At 35.7% G+C, this 16,677-nt stretch overlaps 1 protein-coding gene across 5 annotated transcripts in view; it reads left to right on the plus strand.

The window, feature by feature from the left end:
- Window positions 1-16,677, plus strand: part of WDR72 (WD repeat domain 72) — a 211,370-nt gene that overhangs the window by 133,569 nt on the left and 61,124 nt on the right. For 4 of the 5 annotated variants that reach the window (XM_032623443.1, XM_032623444.1, XM_032623445.1 and 1 more), the window contains one exon: window positions 1,023-1,218. In XM_032623443.1, the coding sequence (XP_032479334.1) occupies window positions 1,023-1,218 (196 nt within the window). Of the gene's footprint in view, window positions 1-1,022; window positions 1,219-8,033; window positions 8,173-16,677 lie in introns of all 5 variants that reach the window. The other variant, XR_004348550.1, reaches the window with a different exon arrangement.

Raw genomic sequence — 16,677 nt, forward strand, 5'->3', positions numbered from 1 at the left:
ATCCTATGGGTAGGCTGGGAATAAGGCAGAGGGGACGATGGCAATTATGGAACATGAGTCATCTGGACAGAGGATAGGCTTTTGAAGGGAAAAGAGTAGGCATTGGGACGTGGCTATGTTAAAGGTTTAACTATCAGCCAGGGGAGGATATTGGAAAGGTGTCCCAAGTTCATCTAGATCAGCAGTGCCCTTCCTTTTCTCTCACCAGTTCAGGTCTTGGCTTTCCTTGAACTCTACCTAACTCCTGGACCTTACCTCATCTCTTACCAGGAAGGGGCTAAGGTACTGTCACTGGCTTTTTACTGAGATGTAAGAGTATAGAACCTTGGGAGGACGTATACTACTAAGGACATAGAATCAGGGGTTAGAAGGCCTGTCCACCATGTCTGTGTGGAACTTGGGATGTCACATCCCAGGTTCTTCATTTTAAAAATGAACATATTGGATTAGATGCCCTGTGCTAAATATCTCCCTTCCCCTTCCCTCAACCACAGGTCCTTGACTGGGTAGGTGCAATAATCAGAAGGCAGGCTTTGCAGTATTTTAAGCCATGTAAAACCATATACACATACACACAGTTTAGTGAGATTTACTATTAAAGTCTTGTCTTTACCTTTCTGTATTCAACCTAGTTTAAATCAAGGGTTTTTAGCTAAATCGTGTTTTAGAGCTAGACATTGAGGAACTAAACCTGTATTTCAGAATAATGTGATATATTAAAAGTTTCTTTATCTTCTGGTATAAATGAAAATATTTTATGAGAAAGAATTGAGAACTCCCTTTAAACTTTCCTTTTACATTCTCTTGAGGTTTTTTTTAAAAGAACAGTATGATGATTTGGGTGCCAATTTTCAGTAACTGCATTTCAATTGTTTCAGATGGTAATTTTCGTGGAATGGAGCATTCCAATTTATGTGAGACTTATTCAAATCAAAATTCTAGACTTTGGGTTTTATATAAGACTCCAAGCATTTATGATAACACTAAAAATAATTCATTAAAAAAAAGAAAAAACTTTACAGGTAACTGAAGCAATACAAGCTGTTCTCTTGGCGGAAGTTCAACAGCACATGAAAACCTTAACAAAGACACCAGTCGACAGTGAACCAGTGTCGGTGGCAGAGAATGGTGACTATGAGATGACACAGATCCTGCCAAAGACTGAATGGGCCAAGGAGCCAGAGTTACAGTGTATTACAGACACTTTGCCTCTGCAAAGTAAGTGCAAAATTTATTGGTATGCTCTTTCATCAGAACTTTTTCTACTACTCAGAACATTTTGAGAATGAGTTCACAATGTATCATTTCTGCAAAAACCAAGCCAAGTGCCCTGTTTCTGACCTTTTCTGCTATCAATTTCCTCATATGTCAAGTTTCTAATTCTAAATTCTATTATAATAAATTCTTTACAGAACAAAATTTATGTTATTTATTAAAATGTTTTAAAGTTAAGTCAGTAAAAATGAAAACAGAACTAACAGTAATAGCTTAATGGGACATACATTATAAGGATACCCTGATAATAATGGGTCCTAAATTTGTTTTCATTTGATACCATGGTAATAGCCATGTGCCATTTTTTTTTTTCTTTTCTGGGAGTAAGAAATGTACTACAAACTAAAATTGCACTGTTTTACAGTTGGACCACTTGATTCTTTCTGTAACAAATTTTATCATTGTAACTTTATAATCATACTGTTTATGGTTTTGACTAGCAACTGAATCTAAACTTCTGCTGTAAAATGTCATCTGATATTTCAGCCTGTTAGTTGTGACTTAAAAATGAAAACTAAAAAACAGTAAAAAAAACATTAAGCAAAAATTTGATTTTCAACTTCATTAGTAAGGTTTTGACGAACAAATGAATTTATAATATAATTAAATATATATATTTGTCAGGACAACATGTTACAAATTGACATGTTTCAGGTTGAAAGAGATTTTTATCTGGGACTCAGAGAAATGTTGCTATATTTAAAATGTTGACTCTTAAAACAGGTGTCATTCTTAAAAATGCATTATATTTATTTCTTATTATTTTTATAAGATTACTGACTAGAGAGCATTATGTAGTGAGAGAGTATATGCAGCAGGAAAAGGCTTTTTCAGTAAAGGGCAAAGATCAAAATAGATAGAATATTTCCTAATGCCAACACAGTCAGCAAGGCTGGTAAATTCAATAAGTAATTTGTTAAAACTCAATGGCAATTTCAAGTCATTTGTTTACTTGTTGTCAAGAAATTAGCTTTAATTATCTGGCAAATTCACCCACTTTAAGACACTTCTTTTTGATCATATCACAGAATTGTAGTTGTATTACACCTTTCAAGCAAGAAGTAGAAAAATTCCTTTTTAAATTAATTTTCAATGACTATATTTGTGTTCTTGATTCACTTGAAGAGGCACCTGTAGTGTCATTTAGTAGGTTTCTTCCAACTCTCCAAAGACAGCTAGTGTGTTCATCATGTGTTAACTCGCATTAGGTGGTATTTCTGTGCCTTATCCATAAACTTTATGTTCTTTTTTTTTTTTTTTCCATAAACTTTATTTATTTATTTTTAACATCTTTATTGGAGTATAATTGCTTTACAATGGTGTGTTAGTTTCTGCTTTACAATAAAGTGAATCAGTTATACATATACATATGTTTCCATATCTCTTCCCTCTTGCATCTACCTCCCTCCCACCCTCCCTATCTCACCCCTCTAGGTGGTCACAAAACACGGAGCTGATCTCCCTGTGCTATATGGCCGCTTCCCACTAGCTATCTATTTTATGTTTGGTAGTGTATATATGTCCGTGCCACTCTCTCACTTTGTCACAGCTTACCCTTCCCCCTCCCTGTATCCTCAAGTCCATTCTCTAGTAGGTCTGGGTCTTATTCCCATCTTGCCCCTAGGTTCTTCATGACCTTTTTTTAATTTTTTTTTTTAGATTCCACATATATGTGTTAGCATACGGTATTTGTTTTTCTCTTTCTGACTTAATTCCTCTGTATGACAGACTCTAGGTCCATCCACCTCACTACAAATAACTCAATTTCGTTTCTTTTTATGGCTGAGTAATATTCCATTGTATATATGTGCCACATCTTCTTTATCCATTCATCTGTTGATGGACACTTAGGTTGCTTCCATGTCCTGGCTATTGTAAATAGAGCTGCAATGAACATTTTGGTACATGACTCTTTTTGAATTATGGTTTTCTCAGGGTATATGCCCAGTAGTGGGATTGCTGGGTCATATGGTAGTTCTGTTTGTAGTTTTTTTAGGAACCTCCATACTGTTCTCCATAGTGTCTGCATCAATTTACATTCCCACCAACATTGCAAGAGTGTTCCCTTTTCTCCACACCCTCTCCAGCATTTAATGTTTCTAGATTTTTTGATGATGGCCATTCTGACTGGTGTGAGATGATATATCATTGTAGTTTTGATTTGCATTTCTCTAATGATTAATGCTGTTGAGCATTCTTTCATGTGTTTGTTGGCAATCTGTATATCTTCTTTGGAGAAATGTCTATTTAGGTCTTCTGCCCACTTTTGGATTGGGTTGTTTTTTTTTTTTGATATTGAGCTGCATGAGCTGCATAAACTTTAGTGTCTAACTTATCCCTTGGCCCATAGTCCTCATTTCTGGGTGAGAAATTCATGGTAGGCTATCAAGGTGAAACTTTTTATGAGTTTTGCTATCACATGACTTACCCATTATTTGAAGTTTCACCAGATTGGGCCCTGTTCTGTCCCCAGTTAGTTCTCGGATATAAGAATTATTAACTCTATGGAACTCAGTCTTACTATGACTAAAAAATCTGGATCTTAATAAATATTATCTATCTTTTGATCATTATTGAGTGGTCCTTTGCCAGTGTTAAAAGAAAATTTAGGGTTGGCTTGTGATAAGAATTGGAACACAAAAATATTAAAGCTACTTTATATGTTGGTGGGTGAAATTTAGAATATTTTATTTAAAATAAATATAACATATTCACAAAATAATGAGCATATATTTTCCTGAGAAATATTCCCTGTAGGAAAATATTAACTACAATTGCAATTAAATAGGAAGCAGATAAGCACTGAAGAGGAAAATTTCTAAGCAATATTATATTGGATATTAACATTGCCATTTTTTCCCCTTTTGGAAAAAACTATTTTTTTAAACTATTCAGAGGAACTAAGTAAAATTATAAGAAAAGCTTTAGACCTTTATTAGTGGTATATACTGCATTACTTCATGGAATTTTTAAAAATAAATAAGTAAAAAGCTATTTTATTTATTTCAAATGTCCTGATTTAAAGGTTAAGAAGATGGTGTATGTGCTGTTCACCAGATATGATTATTCTTCAAATGTTATTGGGAGATTTACTTAACCCCAGTGTCACTGCAACATACATCATTTTATCAAATATTCTTACGATAAATGGTTTATGTTGTTTGATTTTATCAGGTCCTTGTTCAGTTTTCCTCTGTGAGCTCCCCATTCCCCCATCTTTTTTTTCTAATTTCTTTTATTCTTTCTTGGTTCCTTGATTTCTTGATGCATCTTATTTGTAAATCATTTGGAAAGTAATAGATGATTTTTTTTTGTACAGATACTCATAAACTTCTTTTATGCCAGGGTAGATTATGTTTGGTTTATTAGCATTATGGTAATATGACAATAATAGTCATAAGGAAAAAATAATATTAACAACAACAAAAGTTATTACATTCTTAATATGCTCTAACACTAGGCTAAGTAATTTAGGAATGCTAGCTCACTTTTTCCTTTTATTTTCACATGATCCACATGAACCCTAAGGCTCTGTTTCCAATATTTGAGTTGTCTGTGTAAACAATTTTACAGTTTTTTAAAAAATGTCCATGTTCATGGAATTGAAGTCACAAAGTACAGCTGAAAAGAACTACTCTCTGAGAAAGAGAGATTCCCATGGTGCTACCTAGGCTTTTCCTGACATAAGTCTCTGTTTATGTTCAGGTTGACATACTAATTATGTATCTTTCTCATACACATAAAAATAAATAATATTTCAAAAAAAGTTCATCACCATAATAGCCATCTTGAAAGCCACTGGTGTTGCACATCTTGTACTTTGAAACATGCTTCCTATTATTATTCCATTTTTTTAATGAATAAACTGGACTTACAGGAGGTATGTGCCTTGTCTACAGTCACAAAATTACTAAAAACAAGGAAACGAGCCCAGATATTCTCTTAAACACTGCGTTCTTATCCAATAAGCTACATTTCCCATACTGGCAGCATGAAGGAAATTTGCTCTAAATCAGCTTGGTCTGAAAATTGAATAATTTATCGAGTGGTTTTCTTAGATTTTTATTCCCTTCTCATAAATCATACTTTCTATTAACAAAGAAAATGCAGAGTGTTCAATCATTGCCATCTCAGCCCTTTTAATAAGGAAAATCACCAGGTTCCTTGAACTGTTTGTACATGAGGTGCAAATCAGTAAAGTGAGAATTGAAGCATAATATATGTTTGAACTTTATAATTTTGTATCTTATTTTTCAGTGTTTCACTTGTTACATTTCACAGCGTGTATTTTATTTGAGGTCTTAATATTTGTGAATCAGTATTTTATGGGAGAGTGGTGGATTTTATCTGAGTTTACATTTTTATAACGATTGCATTGCTATCTTCCTTGAATCTCTTTAATAAGAAATTGTGTAATTAACACTCACATTTAAGGCTAAGATTCATTGCTTTAAAAAACAGCAGTGGTTTCTATTATTAAAATGCATTTGAAAGTTATTTCCTTTAACTTTTTTTTTTAATGTTATTTGGATCAGTTTAAACAAGTATTCTAAATTGTTCCATTAAACAAATTGCTTGAAATACAAATGGAGGCTTTGTAGATAAAACTGTCACCTTAGAATTACTGGCTGAATTTAAATTCACGTTAAACTGTGTGGTTGTGAAGATGATGCATCAGATATGGGTACTGCAAATAATCTTTATTATGTGCACAATTTTCAAAGTTTTATCTGCAAAATTTAATGAAAATGTCCTCTTTAAGTAAAACCATTATTTTGTAGTAAATAAACATATATTCAACAGAAAAGTTTTATGGTCCTGGTGGCCATCAGTAGAAGGACTGGCTTGGGACAGTCTTCATGTGCTTGCTGAATTTCTCAGAAGGAAATCTGTCTAGTTGTAGAAAGGCTTTGAAACACAGTGTCTGACTACCTCACAGGGAAACTCTTTCTTGACCATCTTTAGTTATGGTAAATGCATCTTCCACCTCCACCTTTGTCCTAAGGCTAAGTGAGAAGGCCAATGCATTCTTCTTTATAGCCACAGAAGTCATAGGGATCGTCATAGAATGCCTTGTGTATCAGAGTGAGGTCCTAGGCTTTCTCTCTGAGTGAGATGGGAAAATAGTTGAGCAGACAAAGGGCACATATTTTAATGGGATCTCATTGCCTGAAGTTCAGGGCCCTGGACAGAAGCTGGAAGACCAGTTGGGAGGCCATATAATGCTAATGCAGATGATGGCAACCTGGAACAAATATGGTGGCTTGGATGGAGAAGATGAGAAGTGATCAGATTCTGAATGCATTTGAAGGTATAGCTGACAATGTTTGCTGACGAATTGGATATGGAGGAGTGAGATAATGAAAATCTATACTTGCATTTTTTCAAACAAAAATATCCTTGATACAAAGATTGACCCTGGTATCCTGATTTGAAACCTACGTTGGTTAGTGTAGTGTCACATAGGACATTCCAGGTATGCTGAAGGAGAGTAGAAGACTCACTTCAGAGAAGGCTGACTCTGCTATGTTCAGTTTCAAGTGTCCTTGCTTAGATGATCTACAGATTTTATTTTCTAGTATTAACTAAACTAACTCTCAGAAAATGAGCAAAATTTCCTGCCAAGAAACTACAGATTGAAGATAATTCTAATAATGCAAGCTTAAGCAAATAAGATGTAAATGGCATTGTCGTGTGTGTGTGTGTGTGTGTGTGTGTATGTGTGTGTGTGTGTGTGTGTTAATGTCCTCCTTTTGAAATTTTAATTTTTGTGTACATTTTATTTATTATTTTTTTTTTTACATCTTTATTGGGGTATAATTGCTTTACAATGGTGTGTTAGTTTCTGCTTTATAACAAAGTGAATCAGTTATACATATACATATGTTCCCATATCTCTTCCCTCTTGTGTCTCCCTCCCTCCCACCCTCCCTATCCTACCCCTCTAGGTGGTCACAAAGCACCGAGCTGATCTCCCTGTGCTATGCGGCTGCTTCCCACCAGCTATCTATTTTACGTTTGGTAGAGTATATATGTCCATGCTACTCTCTCACTTTGTCACAGCTTACCCTTCCCCCTCCCCATATCCTCAAGTCCATTCTCTAGTAGGTCTGTGTTTTTATTCCCGTCTTACCCCTAGGTTCTTCATGACATTTTTTTTTTCTTATATTCCATATATATGTGTTAGCATATGGTATTTGTCTTTCTCTTTCTGACTTACTTCACTCTGTATGACAGACTCTAGTTCCATCCACCTCACTACAAATAACTCAATTTCGTTTCTTTTTTATGGCTGAGTAATATTCCATTGTATATATGTGCCACATTTTCTTTATCCATTCATCCGATGATGGACACTTAGGTTGTTTCCATCTCCGGGCTATTTACAAATATAGCTGCAATGAACATTTTGGTACATGACTCTTTTTGAATTATGGTTTTCTCAGGGTATATGCCCAGTAGTGGGATTGCTGGGTCATATGGTAGTTCTATTTGTGTACATTTTAGAGTGGACTTAATGTGGATATACTAATAGCATGTATATTGTTTATAAACAGACATACATATATTGGTGATGCGTGCATCAAATTCTTCCTTGCTATTTTGTGCAAGAAAGTATCCCAACCAGAGCCTTGGGTGGAATCAGAAGGCAGATATGATAAGCTTTTGGGTATGCAGGGCTGGTAACTTGATATAGTATATTGCACACCGTGCTGTCTCCAAAACTTTGAATACATCTTTATGCATCACTCCTCTAGGCCTCTGTGTACTGATCCAAGAGTTGGTGGTACACAGAGAACCAACTGAAAATCCCCAGTCGAAGACCATAAACTAGCATCAAGATAACCATAAGTGTGTCAGAAGCCACGGAATAGTCTGCAGGAGTGCATCACAGAGGTACTTAACTAAGTTAAAGAGGTACTTTAACTTTCTTGACTTAACTTTGAGGTCAAGAAAGCTTCTTAGAAGAACCGTTGCCTAATGCAAGACTTGAGAGATGAACATGATTTAGCCAAGCAAAAATAGTTGGAGTAGGAGAAGACAGCTGTTTGCTAAGATCACTAAAGCCACGTAATCCCTTTTCTTCCTCGCAAGAATTATCTGCTCCATACATGCATAAATGAGGAACCTGAATGTTAGAAAGAAACCCATATGTCCTTAACTCCTCTGGAGAATATCTGTGTCCTCTTTGAATCTCATTGTGCCAACGCCTTTCTCTCCTAACCCTCAGCCTTCCAGAATAACAATGATAGTGATAGTGATGATAATAACAGCTAACACAGATATGGCTGAGTATGTTCTAAGTGCCTCACATACCTTAAATCACTTGATCCAGGCAACAATTCTGTGGGGATCGGTAGTATTGTTATACCCATTTTATTGATGAGAAAACAGATACAAAGAAGTTAAGCAACTTTCCCAAGGTCTTATTACCAACAAACAACAGAACCAAGAGTCAAATCCAGGCAGTCTGACATCAAAATCTGGGTTCTTCATTACTATCTGGCATTGTCTTCCAAGTAATCACTATTTTCCTTCACTATTTCTTAATTCAGCAAATATTTACCACGTGGCTCCTATATGACAGTTACAGAGATAGGTATAACCCGTGTTGGGGATCACAAGGCAGCAAAACCCCAGATATTTGGCAGAGCAATGGAGGAAAATACTCTCTTGAATCAAGTAATCAGCAAATATCAAATACCTAATTTCTACTCAACTTTGGATGAGACACCGTAAGCTATTTCACTAAAGATGTACTTAATACTAAGACTTTTGTTTGGAATATAAATTTATATGAATATAAGTTTTAGTGTTAAAAATTAAAAGGCTTTATGCCTGGGAACTGGCAATGCCAACTAGTAAATGTTAGAAATGAAAACGATTCGGCATATACATATCAGTCAAAAAGGGGAAGGGTTAGCAGTATATGAGGAAGAGAAGAGGAAAGTGAAATTTTCATTTTAATAGATTAATTTGAACCATGTAATAGGCTTAGCTGACTTAAAAAGCAAGATATTCATGTTAGATGATGATGATTTTACATATGACAAGCAAATAATTTACCACCTAGAGTACACTACATACCTTTCAAGAAACACTGTTGCCTTTGGGTTTAATAATGTTCTGTCTTATTTTTAGCTTCTTGTAAAATAGGTGGAGAAATTTTATCATTTCCCTTTTCCCCATATAAATTCTTCTGAACTCCTCCACTGCCTCTGCCCTCTCTGTATCATCTTAAAGATTGCATCGCCTTAGAAAGACTGATAGAGCTCACTGCTCTTTTTACCAAAGAGTTTCATCTTTCACAGAGATTGAGATTGATGACTTTCATCTTGGCATACGAAGAACTAGAGTATTGCATCGTCTTTTTTCCTCATGAGCAATCAGAATGCCAACCTGGCCCAGCTGGGCAGAGACGGTAGCATCAAGGAATTGAGTTAAATAGTTCCTTGGTAACAGTTGTGCAGGCACCACTTTATTGATTATTGTCTGCATACCCATTTAAAGTTATTGACAAAGGAAAAGTGATCTAGATTCTGTTGCTGCAATCAATGTGTTCTGCACTATTGTTCTCCAAACAGAGACTGGCTTCCCAACACTGACCTCTCAAGGACGGGGTTGGGTCAATTTATCTTTTTCCCTCCCATCACCTGGGATGGTCCTTCACCTAGTAGCTGGTAATAAGCGATTATTGAGTGGATGGATGAATAGATGGACCACGGGGTAGCTTGTGCTAAAGATCCAGCCAACTCCTAATTAGTAAAAGAAAAAGACAAGGAAAATCAGCTGATTGCTTTTCTTTAGCAGCCAGATATAGTCTTGAATATACACATGAAAATTGTTTTCTAAACATCATCATCCCAGGATCATGTGTGTGCACATAGGCTGACAAAACAATTAAAAATAGACACATGAATGAGTCTAGCTTGTAACCATTCAGAAAACTTCTTTCCTGATGGTTGATTATTTGGCACTTCACTACTCATTTTGTCATGATCTGGTTTCAATCTGATGTTTTTAGAGAGCCCGGAGACTTGCCTGAAACTCATCTTCTTATTCTTCATTCAGCTACCGCTTCTCCAGGGAAGTGTTTAAAGAGCTGCTGTGTCAAACACTATTTCCTCAGTATTTGGATTCACATCCTGGGTTCTGACTCATCTGCCTCTCTTTGGATTTCTGGCTCACTCGTGATCTCCTGTAGCCAGCAGCCCTTAACACTGCTAACCTGGGGTTCTGCTTACAGCCTGGCTCACTTGAGTCAGCCTCCTCCTTATTGACTCCATTCCTACTTCTGAGCCTGGCACTTTGTGTGATATTAGTTCCTCCATCTAATGCAATTCCATTAGCCAATATAGATATGCATTCCTAGTTCTGGAAATAATTTTGGTATAACTAAATTCCTTGAGAGAAAAAGCAGGGATTTAGTCAGCTTTGTGTTCTCAGCAGATAGTACAGTGTCTGGCAAATGGCAAGGCAATTGCTAGAGAAATGGTGGTTGAGGGAAAAAATATCCATATGTTCTCATGTCATTGGAATGCCCCATTCCATCAGAATTTCATTCACCTTGCTGGCGTGACCGTTACTTTTCCATTTTAACTTGCCAATACATCTGCCCAACTTTCACCCTTGGAACAATTTGAATAACTTCAAAACATCTCTTATTAAGCACCATGTCAAAAGTTCAATGTAAGGTACTCAAATTTTTTATTACATCATTTTATACATTTCTTGTTATATCCTTCTAAATAGTCTATATCATCTAGCACTCTAATTGTTTATTTATTTGCCTTTCTTTCCCACCTCTCTGAACTCCTTGAGGGCAAAAGTTGGAACTTATTAATCTTGTGCTCCTAGCAGCTAATGCACCACGTGGCCCATGATGGGTGCTCATTAAATGTTTGTTGCCTGTGTGAGTGGAGGAATGATAAATGACAGTGACAGACATGTATCAAAGAACTCTGGTCTAAGGCAAAATGGAAGAAATGCTAAATAATATGTTAATCGTCTGTAGGCAGGAGAATGGAAAAAATCATTATAGGGATGATGGCTTTCTTCTAAAATGTTAATCCAGAAGCATTTCTTCAAATTTATTTATTTAGTTCAGGGGCAATTTATCTGTCTGTAGAGCTATCAGGAAAAATTAATGCCGACAGATGCCTGAAGGCAAAAAACAAGGCAACCCCAGAGAACAAGCCACAAGAAATGAAGACAGCTGTTTCAAAGAAGAGTTGTTCCTTTTTTTTCTTTTACCTGATGCAGATGAACATGGGCCCTGGTGTTTCTCAACTCTTTCAGTCCTAAAATGGACTGAAATATTGCTAATGCTTTGTAATGTTCCCTTTCTAATTCTAAAATGAAGTTCATAAGTAATATAACCTATTTACACAAATAATTTTTATACAATTTAAAGGATAAAAAACAAAGAGTAAGAAATTTATAATAAAAATATGTTAGTAGGTAAAAGCTTGGGCATAACTATACTAAAAGAAATAATAAAATGCTGACCAGGAAACATTTCACTGCTGAGAATATGACAGCTGCCAATGCAGTCCCTGCACACGCATGGCGGTGCTGTCAATGACATGGGTGTCCAGATGGATTTTTCTTGGTAAGGTTCTGGACAACATCAGTGAAATGTGGCCATTCTTTGACATACAAGGTTAGTGTCCTTCCTAGAAAATTGGAGGTATAATCAAAACCTTGAAAGATCCCTGTGTGTAAAATTAAGTTTGGTTCTGGACTCAAGAAATTATAAGCAGGGCTTTCCCTTCCAGGAACGTCCAGTGGAAAATTTGGAAACCATGTGAAATATCAGGACAATTTTTTCATTGCGAAGGACTGTCCTGAACACTGCTGGACATCTGGCAGTTCTGGTCCCTGTCCACTGAATGCCAGTGAGGGTCTCCACAATCATTGAGGAAACCAATGGGCCTGGCATGGAGTCAGTGTTGTTTTGTGTTTCTAATGCCATCTTAACATCTGCTTCTGGGAGGACCCAGCTGACACCAGTGGGAAAGAACTTGATGCAGAAAGGGTATTTCAGGCAAAAGGAATAACATGAAGACAGACACAGAGGAATACAATGTGGTCTGGTCAGGAAATAGGGGTAAATTTTCTGTGGGCAGGGTACAGGAGATGAGGATGCTCCAGTCTGGATCCAGAAGGTGAGACACCTAGAATGTAAAGGATCTGGCAATGGGCTTTTTCTTGAAAGATAAAGGGAGCCATTACAAATTATTTTAAGAGGAGAAGTGAGGCATTTCCAGTGCAAAGTAGACAGTGAATAGAGCAGGAGCTGCAAAGAATCCTTGTTTCCAAATTTTGTCAGAATACCTCTCTGTTTGGTATTTATTTGTAAAGCAATACTTATTTTCCTTAAAATTTTTATCACCTCTTCACGAAATTAGGTTATTTAGACAGAACATTAGTGCTTTATCTCACACAGAGAAAGAAAGTATGTTCACATTACACAGAGGAGAGAAATTTTGTCTCCTTGCTTTTAGACCAAATGACACTGAATGTTCTTCAGGATCATCAGAATCCAGGTCACGTTAGTAACACCTTCAGAGTTGCTGTGGTTCTTGGTGCTAATTTGAAGTTATTTCTTTTTCTTTATATTTGGTCACTATCTCAATCTCGCATCCATCTGAGTCAGTTCTTAAATTTTTCCCAACTCGTATTTGTACAATACTTGGTCTGATTTCTCAGCTGTTTTGGATGCATTTGGATCACTTACCATAGATTGACAAGTTTGGGTTTCACCATTCATTCCATTTTTCGTTTCTCTGTATGGATTTATGTAGACATTATTGACCTCCTTTTCTATCAACATCCTTTACTGAAACATTAAGTAAGACCAGGCTTATTAAGTCTTTGCTATTAGACATTTTCCAGGAATAGGATATATTACTTCTCTTTACCATTAAAAAAAAAAACAACTTGATTTAATGAATAGAATTTTAGCAAAGCAAGGTAACTTTGAGATGTGCTTTTTCATGTGTTTATATTAATAACCAATGAATAATTTCAAAGGTTAAACTTCATGATCTATCTTTTCAAGTCATCTACTTAAGTCTAGAGTCATTACATCACCTGCTTCCCTTATGCCATTGATTTAGTTTCTTTCAAACTGCTGAGATTGGGCAGTATCATTTATTTTTTTTTTTTTTTTTTTGCGGTACGCGGGCCTCTCACCGCTGTGGCCTCTCCCGCTGCGGAGCACAGGCTCCGGACGCGCAGGCCCAGCGGCCATGGCCCACAGGCCCAGCAGCTCCGCGGCACGTGGGATCCTCCCAGACCAGGGCACGAACCCGTGTCCCCTGCATCGGCAGGCGGACTCTCAACCACTGCGCCACCAGGGAAGTATTTTTTATATGACAGACTCTGTACTATGAAACAGAGTTTCAGAAGGTAATGGCACAAATACCTGTAATACAGTATAGAATAGCCTACTCACCTGTGTGAATCAGTAAGTTATCCACTAAAACTTGTCTGAGGTTCTCATAATGCTGAAAGAAAATGAAAGGTTTTAATCAGTCTTCTTTTGTAGCAAATAAGTCGGGAGAATTTAGTAGTACTCAGATACCATAATGTGTCTGTGTCTAATGCTGAGGAATGCAAAGGAGTTTTTAGAATTTTCTTAGGTCTCTCCTGTTTCAAGCTCTCCAAATTATCTAGAGTCTATTCATAATGTACTGTGCAGAAATGTTCATTTCAGGACTGCCAAAATATCTATTTTACCATTAGTTTCAGAAACTAAAAAAAAACAAATAAGTGGATTATTTTCAAATAAAGTAAGCCTTTGCCCATTTCAATGAAAGGAAAACTAGGGCATGAAAGACTTAAGTACCTTTGCTATGTTGATATGACTTGTTGGAAAATGGTCTTAGACTAAATTGCATGCTCCTATTTGCTAATCTCAGATTCTTTTCTGTAAATCATAGTCATGGGGCATCATGTACAGGATGGAATTTATAAAAGAGCGAGCTCACTTATTTATTCAAATTGATGTGTTTCCCTCTAGCTAAATTCCTAGGAGGATGTTGCCATTTTTATGTTTCCAGTGGCTCATTTTAAAGGAAAATATGTTACACGTTTAAAAAAATGAGTTGAACTATTTCTACTGTTAATGGCAATCCACGTTATGATATTCATATTATAAAAACCAACTCTTAGTCAAAAATATAGTTTGATGAATGTAGTATGTTTATAAATTGAAGATAGTGTTTTCATTTCTTCCATGGTAAAGTTGCTTTAAATATTGGTTTATTATACATATTCACATGTATTACAAATATTTCCAGTAAGCAAACACAAATCATTTTTATATTTAGCATTTAAAATGTATCTTAACTTGAACATTAAATCATCTATTAAATATTCAATTAAACTGGGTTTTGATCCATTTTTTAAAATTAGTGGTCAGGTATTCGGGGAAACAAGCTTGCAAGATATTTCTAAAACACAATTCACTTCATTTCTTGTTCTGTATATTTTGTCAGAGAACGCCTTAATGTAACAGAAATCAGATTTGGTGTGTATTTTTACACCAAATCAAATTGTGCAGGCGCCACCCTCAGCTTTCTCCAAAACATTATAAAGGATAAGATTCCACCATGATATAGCTTAAGAAACGAGTACGGCCCTGGAAGAAGTCCATGCATGGAAAGTGAAGCTACAGGAGAGTATGTTTTACCGGAAAAACCACGTGTCTTATAACAAACATCGTTACAGAACTGGATTTAAAAAATAAGTTTACTTAGCTGAGTTCTTTTTCTGGAATCTGTATGTGAGGCACATATGCTGTTTCTAGTTATTCTGCAGGAATAAATCATACATATAAAATGTACTGAAAAAAATGTAAGAATGAAACTGCAGTATAGTGGTGACTAATGGTATAAAGCACTTAGATGCTCCAGTTAGAACAACTATATGAAGAGGGTGAAGGCATCATAAGTCTTTTTATTTATTACAATTGGCAGGTTTCCCTTCCAAGTTGTATTGAATGTAGTCTCACTTTCCCTGTCTTCTCCTTGCCTCAATCCTCAATTTCCCAAATTCACAAGCCACAGTTATAAATTTTAATATTCTTAACCTGTACTTTTAATGTGTAGCAGTAATCCAAAACTGTTCATTCCTTTTATCAAATCAGCAGTGGAAAAAGTCAAGTAAACCTTCATAGGCTTTTTTAGAACAGAAGTTCTAAAATTTTCCATTTCTAATTCCCAGAAAAAAAGCTGTGATCTGTCACTATATAAAAAATTGCTTAAATATCAGAAAGTTACTACAAAATAAGTACAACCTAGTTCATGAAGTGAGCTAGGTTGTTTTCACCTTTATATGGGATCTTCTACATAACCATAACTGAGAAGTTGCAAAATATTAGAAAAATAAAGCCAAGCTTCACCAATAACTTCCATCTCATATGTAAAGCATAAACATTTCTAAAGATTTTTACCAATGACTAGCTCCTTTTTGCTATTTAAGAAATGACCTAAATTGGCGTTTTAAAACTTTCATAAGTAACTGAATCTTTTGTAAAACTGAAACAATCTATCAAATTCTATGAATTATGAGATATGAAATTAAGACAGATGGATGACGGTCATCCATAAACTTTTGGTCTCAACAACCAATTCACTTTAGTATATTGCTTTGGATATACTAGACTGAAAAAATTATGATTCATCCTAGTAAGCAGAATAGCACTTCAATAGCACTTGTCTGTATAATTTTACATGAGTGAAACTGCCTACTACTAAAGTAAAACACATTCATGCAACCTCTTTAATAGATGATACATTTATAAATTTAAATATAAACCAGAGATTAATCTTAGATCTGTACAGAAACAGCTATTTGGCAGAATAAATCAATGTGTTTATTTTTTCCAAGATTATTAAAAACAGTACAATAATTTGCCTTTTAAAATCATGGTTCTTTAACAATAGCTGTAATATATATTTTAAAGAGAAAATTTGAATCAGACAGTTATGAATTCCCTCTGAGAAATGCTGAAGTTCCATGGAATGCAAGTTAGAAACCTCTGGACAGCATCATGAGGAAAGAACTGTATCATTTCTTCTGTCCACCCCTGAGCTTAGTACAAAACTGCAGCAGTGCAACAAATACTTGCCTAATTACCTCAATTTCATTTCCGTGGCCCTTTTAGTTGTATGCTTTATTTTTTAAAAGGAGACTGATCTCATAATTTGAATAATGTGACCTGTTGTCTGGCTGCCTCCTTTTAAGACTCAAGTTATAAAAGTGCAAACCATGTCACCTAGGAATGCACCTTACATTTCCCAGTACCTCAGTTTAGTGCCAGCTGGTGCCAAGCAAGCTGCTGACTTGCACAGAGAGGAATTCCAGGAAGTCGTCAGAGAGGGCCATTTTCCA

Source organism: Phocoena sinus, chromosome 2 (genome assembly GCF_008692025.1).
Source record: "Phocoena sinus isolate mPhoSin1 chromosome 2, mPhoSin1.pri, whole genome shotgun sequence".
In the NCBI taxonomy this organism is placed as follows: domain Eukaryota; kingdom Metazoa; phylum Chordata; class Mammalia; order Artiodactyla; family Phocoenidae; genus Phocoena; species Phocoena sinus.